Source organism: Cicer arietinum, chromosome 3 (genome assembly GCF_000331145.2).
Source record: "Cicer arietinum cultivar CDC Frontier isolate Library 1 chromosome 3, Cicar.CDCFrontier_v2.0, whole genome shotgun sequence".
Lineage (NCBI taxonomy): Eukaryota > Viridiplantae > Streptophyta > Magnoliopsida > Fabales > Fabaceae > Cicer > Cicer arietinum.
In genome coordinates this window covers 18,731,424-18,740,705 of record NC_021162.2, presented here as the reverse complement: position 1 = coordinate 18,740,705, position 9,282 = coordinate 18,731,424, and the positions used below count along the sequence as shown (strand labels likewise).

General features: G+C 27.8%; 1 protein-coding gene across 1 annotated transcript; it reads left to right on the top strand.

Moving 5' to 3' along the window:
* Positions 1–2,476: 2,476 nt before the first annotated feature.
* Positions 2,477–4,776, top strand: LOC101509153 (non-specific lipid-transfer protein 4-like). Its single transcript, XM_004492028.4, has 3 exons — positions 2,477–2,625; positions 3,252–3,608; positions 4,437–4,776. The coding sequence occupies exons 2-3, from the start codon at positions 3,259–3,261 to the stop codon at positions 4,447–4,449; spliced, it is 363 nt and encodes a 120-aa protein (XP_004492085.1). The 5' UTR covers positions 2,477–2,625; positions 3,252–3,258; the 3' UTR covers positions 4,450–4,776.
* The last annotated feature ends 4,506 nt before the right edge of the window (positions 4,777–9,282 follow it).

Sequence of the window (9,282 nt, the reverse complement as noted above, 5' to 3'; positions counted from 1 at the left end):
CTTTTTCTTAATTGAAAAAAATTGTCTACGTTGAAAAAATGTTTATATCAAAACAGAAGAATTGAGTCTTGATAAAATTTTATTAGCAAATTCGTTGCCCTTAATATCAATTGTCTTATATGTTTTTGAGAGGAAATAAGAAGAAAAAAAACAGAACAAATTGTATCAAACGGAAAAGAAATGATAAATCAATTAAGCTTCTATGACAGTTTTTCTCAAGAAAACTTTAAGAAAGAAAGTAGTGGAATAATTTTCATTATATACCATAATAGAATATGAAAAATATTGACATTAGACATAAAAGAGAAAAAAAATAGATATAACTTTTGCATTGATCAAATGAGAGAGATGATTAAAATAGTAGATATAATAAAATTTACATACCCAAATTAGAACCATTGATTTCTATCTAGAGTAACTAACTTGAAAATAACACATAACTAAAGTAACTAACTTGTAATTAATTTTACATCTCTAGCAACGCTGAAATACATTAACTAATTTTTTTTGAAATGTCAGAAATAAACCGACTAAAAGATTTTTTAAAGATTTATCTTCGCTTGAAATAAGAACAAAAAAGATGCTAATGTAATCTTGCTTTTTCTTTTGTTGTTGTAGGTTTTGAATCGACTCTACACCTCTATGCAAGATCTTCTCTTGTGTTTTTTTTGAACGAAATATCATTCACAACTCCTTGATCATTAGTTAAGACTTCTAAATGAAAATCCAATTATAAACTTTTTTAGAAATAACAACAACCTTGCTTTTTTGTTGTTGTTGTTGTTGTTAATGGTAAATGTTGAATTTTGATTATACATTTCCATGCAAAATCTTTGCTTGCACTTTTTAATGTCCATTTGGCTAAAAAGAAATAATTTTGTCACAAAATGTTGTTGGTGTTCTTGAGAAATCTTCAACAAATGGACTTGTTTCCATCTTTTTTTTACTTGATGAAAGTTGTTGATGTTGAAACAATGTTAATATCTAAGCATTGAATACTTGGATTGTGGTAATATCTTTTTGGCAAATATGGTTGCCTTAATACCCATTGTCATATGGATTTTTGTTATGATCATTTTTATGATGAGATAATTCTAACTTAAAATTTGAGAGGGAAGGAGAAAAAAAATCAACTTAGCCAATAATCAGTTAAAAAAGAAAAGATAAATCAATTAATGTGGAATAATTTTCGTTTTGATATTGTAATGAAATATGTGTTGGGGAGTTCGGGGGAGCCCGACATTCGGAATAGGCTAAACAATGATTCATAAGAGACTTAGACACCACATCTCAACCCAAAACCTTAAAGCATTAGGTTTATGAGTCATTCTCCTTATATGTCCAATATAGCCTTCATTCCTAGTCAATGTGGGACTAACCACTCATGTGGGACTAACCACTCATAATTGAATTCCAACAATATGTAATATATGTATTGACATTAAACATGAAAGAGAAGAAAATAAAGATAACTTTTGTTTTAATCAAATGATAAAGATGATTATAAATATTATAAATAATGATACCTATATCCAAATTAACTAATTTTACATCTTTAATATGAACATCACTATTTATAGTAAATTTTCATAAAATATGATACTTTTTCATATATTACTAAAAAAATTATATTTTACTAAAAATATAAAGTTCTATCCTATAAACTACATTTTAAACTGTCCATATTAGACACAGTCATGAAGTTATGTTAGATGTGCGAAAAATCCAATAACTCCTAGTATAACTCTACTATGCAACCTTCGGTCCCAATATTGATTCCTAAGGCCAAATAGCCTTACTTTATTTGATGGGGGCTCTAATTTAATTAGATCTAAAGTAGAGACTTTGTTAATTTGAATAAATTTTAATAAAATATTATATTTAATATTAATTTAATTTTTATAAAATAATTTAATTTAATTTATATATATTATTATTATAAAAAATTTATATTATCAATCAATTACTACTATTAAATTATAAATAATATTTAATTTTTATAATAACTATTTATAAAGTCAATTATATAACTAATATTGATTTGTCATTATAAAACATTTTATAAATTTAATTTTTTATCTAAATAAAGTAAAGGTCTGTCATTAACTTTTTTATGAGGTCCATATATAACTATAAGACACATCAGACGCTTTACATAACCATTTGATCCAACGCTATTATTGAGCAAGCACTAAATCAAACGGCTGATATTATGCAAAGTTTCAAAGATAATGGACCAACTATACTATCATATAGCATTTAATATGAATAGAAAAACTCGAAGCTACCTATCATATCGATCCACGTGCATTCTGAGAAGCAAAAATATATCAAAACCCTTTTTCTGTTGGATAAATCTAGAACTCTTTTAAGGTGATGCTAAAAATAATAATTTCAATTAATACTGCTAAATATTTTTGCGAGTAAAAGTCAAAAGTTACCTTTGAAAAATACGAAGACATAATTGGTACATATTTTGAAAATTTTGAGAAATTAAAAAGTAGTTATAGAACGTTAATATGTGTGTGTGTGAGTGTGTGTATATATGAAAATACGTTGATTGATACGAAAGGTGTTTGCAAAAAGCAGAAGAATAATATATGACAATCTCTAAAGTTACAAATTGTAAGTATAACATTTTTATTTATGGTCATTCAATTGCTAATTGATAAAATTCCATATATTTGTACATTCTTGTGCAAATCTTTTGTACAAAATAACACTACTCATATTTATATGTATGAAAAAAATATGAATATTTAGAATTGATTTCTTTTTCTTCTTCAATCTGACATTCTCCGATAAATATGTGAATGACTCTGACAAATCTTTAAAAAATTAATAACTTATCATTATTGTGTTTCTTCAAAGATTTACTTCGTACTAAATACTAAAAAATACTGAAGCAACATTCATCTATCTATCACCCATTTAATTTCTTCACACCTTATTTTTTTTATAAGTAAAATTGAATTAATACAAACCAAAACAAACAACAAACATTACAAAAACAGACAAAATAAAACTGAGTTTAAACACATTAATCGATTATTGCACCGTCTTTTGTACAAGATAAACAACAACCTACCCTCTCTACCAATAAACCACCCCAAGTGCCCCACTTTACAAATTTCTTCACGCCTTTAATCCTCCTCCCATATTTCTTCTATTTAAATCCCACTCATTGCCACATTCTCAATCACAAAAAACAACAAACTATTATATTATTAAGTTATTTATTTATTGTGTAGAAAAGCAATGGCTTACGTAAAGGTAATTACATGCATGGCTATGATGATATGCATGATGTTGATAAGTTCACCAATGGTAGTGAATGCAATATCATGCTCAGAAGTGATAGAAGAAATAGAACCATGCTTAGAATACTTGCGTGGTGGTTCTTCAGCACCATCAAGAGAATGTTGTGATGGAGTGAACAGGCTAAATCATATAGCAGACACAACTAGTGCTCGTAGAACTACTTGTGAATGTTTGAAATCTGCTGCTTATTCTATTTCAGATTTGAACACAAACCATGCTGAGGAACTTCCTAGGAGGTGTGGTGTTAAGCTCCCCTACAGAATCAGCACCTCCACCGATTGCAACCGGTACGTTTTACCGATCTTTTGACTTTTTCAACGTCGAAATTTTTTCATATTTTTAATTTAAGGCTTAATTGCAGTTTTGGTCCCCTTATTTTAGCTGAATCGCGAAAGTAGTCCCTCCATTTTGTTTCTCCTCAGTTTTGGTCCCCAAACAGAATTTTAGTCCAAAACTTGATGAAATTTTATTTTTTAAAGTCGTACTACACCATTTATGGTCATATATTTCAGGTACAATTGTTGCAAATGAGATCTTGAGGTTTTGTGTGACTTAAATAAATGCAAAAAAAATAAAATTTCATCAAGTTTTGGACCAAAATTCTGCTTGGGGGACCAAAACTAGGTAGAAACAAAATGGGGGGACTACTTTCGCGATTTAGTTAAATTAGGGGGACCAAAACTGCAATTAAGCCTTAATTTAATTAATGATATATGAATAATTAATTAGATTTTCAATTTCGTATTTTTTAGTTCAAAAATATAAAAAAGAAATTAAAACTGTCAACTTTTAAAATAGGAAGATCATTCCCGTAAGTTGATAATAATAAATGAACTAAAACTGTAATTAATTTTAATATTAATCAGTTAAACATGTTTTAGTCATTATACAATTTTTTTAAAAAAAATTTATATAAATTTTGTCTTCGACATATGCCTTCTATAACGAAATATAAGCAAAAATGGTAATTGAAAAATTAATATTCTTAACTAAGTTTTTAACCAAATACCTTTAACATTTCAACTATCATATTTGCATTCATTTTATTTAAGAGGGAATATATAGTTAGAATAAGAAACTAATGAGCAGTTATATTTGTTGGCAAAACTTTTCAGCATCAGGGCTTGAAGACGAAGCCACAGAGGCAGGAAACTTGAAACTATTGATCATAGTACCATTAAATCATATTCAGAGTATAAGAATAAAAATAAATGGGTTTCACCTTTTTTTATTTAAAAAAAAAATGCAAATATTTGAGTGTAAAGGGGGCTGGCTGCACTTGTATACCCTCCTCCTCGTGTGTATTGATTTTATTGTATGACTTGGTGTGTATTGGTGATGTTGTATGATTTACATAATACAACTATTGTAATTTGATTTTCCCTTACTAGTTGTGTGATTCACCATGTATGAATTTTAGTAATGGACTTCATAAATAAAAGAGTGATTCATATACATTTTACCTAATTAATAAATAATATTTTTTGACGACATAAAAACTATTACACAATATCTAAAAAAAGTGTATTGCTTATTTAAAAGATTATTAAATTTCACAAAAAGATATAGATTATTATTAGATCAATTTTCTATTTAATCATTGAAATTTATTAGAAGGAATTTGCAACAAATTTTTTTAATTAATCAATTATGCATAGATAATTAGCATAATCAATTAAAATTATAATTAATATTAAATATTATTAAATATTTTGATGAATTATGTGTTTTACTTTGTTGTTAATGGACCGGCATGGATGAAATTTAAAATGACAAATAGGTAATAAAATTTACGAATCTCAATCCTTTAAGTATGATCTATTTTCAAATTTGTTAGATCCACATGATTTTAATCGGTAAGTGAATTGGTGTTGAAAAGAGTTATTTACAAAAATATTTCTCTAAATATTTTTCTAAATTGTATATATTTAACTCTTATTAATACATATAAACTACTCTCATGGTCAAACCAAAATGTTTAGAGGCCTAAATCAACTTCTATTATGTGGCTTTTTAAAATAAAAAAATTACACAAGGTTTTACAAAAATAAATAAAGTTAAAATCAAGTTTTGTTGAGGTCGAGGATCAACCAAGGTATTATGAGGCCAACTCCAACAAATTTATCATATTATATATTTAAAAACCAAATTGAGCTGTCAAAAAGAATATGAGGCATACTCACCTTGAACGGGGAACAATATAGAAATACTTATAACTAACTTTTTATATTATATATTTATAACTAAATTTAACTTTATTTGAGGCCTTTTTTAACATAAAATTTTGATGTCGTAGGCCCTAGCTTGGACCACTTGGCCCAAGGGCCAACCCTGTATAGTCTCAAGATATATTTTTATAGATTTGTAGAACTCTGCTCTTAGATTTTTTATTATAAGAAGCATTGTTAAGAGTAATATATATATATATATATATATATATATATATATATATATATATATATCTTCCATTATAATAACAAGCACAAAAACTAGAAAAGAAAAGAATATGTTATAAACTACGAACTCAATTGCAAACTTGAAGTTGGTTATGGAAATATGCTATATGTTAGCAAAAAGTAAATTAATGCTCTAAGCATGTGGTGAGACTGCCTAGCAATCACCTCGAAATTAATTGTAATTTGATTTTCCCTTAGCTAGTTGGCTGATCATCATGTATAAATTTTAGTACTTGATTTTATAAATAAAAGATATGAGAATAGGCGTATCACTTATTTAAAAGATTATTAGATTTCACAAAAATGAAAGATTATTAGATTAATTTTCTCTTAAATCACTAAAGTTTATTAATAATGAATTAAAATTATAATTAATTTAAATTATGGTCAATTATTATTAAATATTTTGATGAATTATTTGGTTGACTTTTTTTTAATGGACATTGATTATTGAAACTCTTTTTGTTATGTCCTATAAAATAGTTAACATATGTGTCTCTCGGTTGTCCTAGATCTCTTAACTACACTGTTTTTCTATTACAAATATACTATAACTTGTATCTATAATAAACCCGTTAAATCATTCTATTGATATCAAAATTAAATTGATCGATATTAGACCTATTATATATCCTTCTCATGGTTTCTCATAAAACACGTGATTTTCTATTTCATTATAAATCATATAAGTAATTCAACACCAACCTTTAGACTGTTGTTTTATGATATCGTGTGCGAAATTTTTTATTATTTTTAATATGGGATTTTTCACAACAAAAAGAATGATACTAAAAATATATTTTTTTGTTGTCTATAGCTCGAGAATCTATCACTTCTTTTTCTACTTTGCAATATGTTGAGTAACAAATTTAGACTATCGAAATAAGCAAAGTGAAAAGAAGTTGACAAGCCTCATGTGACAACTAATAGGTTTGTGGATTTAGAAAAATATACCTTGAAGTCTTTCCATCGACATAGCAAAACCGTTATTTGGAATGCCTCCACATATAAGTAATCCTTTAACGACCCTACTTTATGGCCAATCAATAGTTTGTGCTCAAAATATGTGTTTAAAAGTAACCCAACTTTTGTGCTACAATTGTGTCAAGACATACTCATAATGAAAATGTTGTAGTGTTTATATGTATTTCGAGGCACAATACACCCAATGAGGTAGGATAGTCGCATAACTCATTAGCTAGTGTTCGGCAACAAGTCGATGATATCAATATGAGATGGTGAACATGTTCACCCAACAAATGGGTGTATTGATTATGTCATTAATTGAATTGAAACAACCAATGCCGATGTAAAACCTTAGCAAAACAAATGTAGAGGCTAAATCATGAAGGTACTAAAAACACAAGAAAATGGGATTTGAATTGTGTTGGTCATTTTAAAGCTTTTCTTTTTAACATTAGTTCTTTAGCAAAAGCTTATCTTCAATTATAAACAAACATTTAAAAAGAAAATTGATGATAATACATAAAGAACATAGGCATAAAAATTAAAGAGATAAGGAAGAAGAAGAATACAAATATTTTTATACTAGTTCACAAAGAGATTTCACCCTAGTACTATGGGACTTAATCCAGTTAGATATTCTTAATTATTCCTCTTCAGGCTTGGAGTATTCTAAAAGCTTCTCAAAGATAAGTATTATGTCATTCATCTCTAGGCATTAAGAATTAACAAACCTCTCTAGACTTGGTTTCTTCAAGGCCTTTTAGACCTACCAGAAATATAGTCTCTGGATTTCTTCAAGAATCCTGACTTCACTCACCTCTTGAGTTGAGTTTATACGGTACCCCTCTAGACTTAACAAGTATTCTTTAGTTTGATTATTCAGGCCATTCCACTAAAATATTCTAGTCTTCTCAACATATCTGAAACCTGCCTAAATTAGGAATCAAGTGTTTGAGTGTCTCTACAGACGTTCCTTTATAAAAGGAGTTTTGCCACTAATGGGCAGATTTATAGAAATTCAAGTTTGTGTTTGAATTGACACAAAATTGGTTTTAGGATTCTAACACTCAGTTGAAAGGATATTACAATTCAAATTCTATATCAATCCAAGTATAATAGTTCACACATAATTGAATATAATGTTTTTTCACTTGGTTGATTTATTGAGATTTCTAATGACTCTCAATGGATATGATTTTTCAATATCATATATATTGTTTAAGACTTTTTTTAGAATTTTATTCTTTTTGTATTGAACTTGCCTCTTTCTATCTTCTCTTTTGAAGAAAACTACTCTGTATGATCAATTGACCACATTCCGTTAATTATTGATATCTCTATTTTTCAATAGTTTCTTTTTATGATCTTTTAGACTATATCATTTTATATTAATTGTTATGAATATAGTTTTAGATCTTTACTTCATACATTGAAAATGTTTTACTTGTTGATAACTTGAAATCCAATTTGCTAAGTATTAGTCAATTGTGCCACAAAATTCGATACTTCTAAATGTACAATAATTGATTCTCTTAACAAAAAAAGGGTGCTTGTTGTCTTATTAGTAAAGATGATGAAACATGACTATGACATAAGAGAATAGCTCACATCCACATAGATCATTTAAATAAATTAGTTCCAAAGGACTTAATGATTGGCCTACCATAGATCCCTTTTCAAAAAGAAAAACTTTGTGACACTTATCAAAATTGAAAACAAAAGAAAAGGCTTCTTTTAACTCAAAATATGTTGTTTATATAAATCGGCCTTTACATATTTTATACATGGATCTTTTTGGACCATCTTGAACTATGCGCTTTGGTGCCTTTCGAACACTTGTTAAGGTTATTCAAAACAAAAATGAATAAAAATTACAAGAATTTAAAATGATCACGATAATGTAATTTCAAAATGAGGCATTTGAGACTTTTTGTGATGAAAATGGAATAGAGCACACTTTTTCCTCACCAAGAACTACACAACAAAATGGTAACCTTTGTTCTTTTGCAGGTACATTTAGTAACTTCAATAAAATTTCAATCTGGTGGCATGATATCATCTCAATTGGAAACCATGTTTTTTTGGACTCAAAAAGCTTTTGTGACACAATCCAATTCAAGCTTGATGGTGGATTAAAGATTTCTTTTTGGCTCAACAAGTGGATTGGTCTCATCCCACTCTGTGACAGATTTCTTCGACTCTTTTATCTGTCTGTTGATAAGATTGGAATAACTGCTGAAATCGGTCAGCAATCACCTTCATGGTTGTAGTGGAATTTGACTTGGCTTAGGCAACTATTTCAATGGGAGTTGGAATCTCGAGATGAGCTGCTTGGTCTGTTGGAAAACATTGTTTTTTTACCTGGATCAACAAGATGATGTGGAATGTTCGTTTGATAGAATTAAAGGTACACGGTGAAGGAGGGCTACAAATGTGACACCCTATATTTCAAAATAATTTTTTTTTTATCATAACTTGACACATCACAATAATTCAAAAAAAAAAAAAAAATTCAAATTTAACGACTCATGATCATCAT

Coding starts and splice junctions, on each gene's coding strand:
- LOC101509153 (XM_004492028.4), top strand. CDS start 3,259: ATGGCTTACGTAAAGGTAATTACATGCATGGCTATGATGATATGCATG.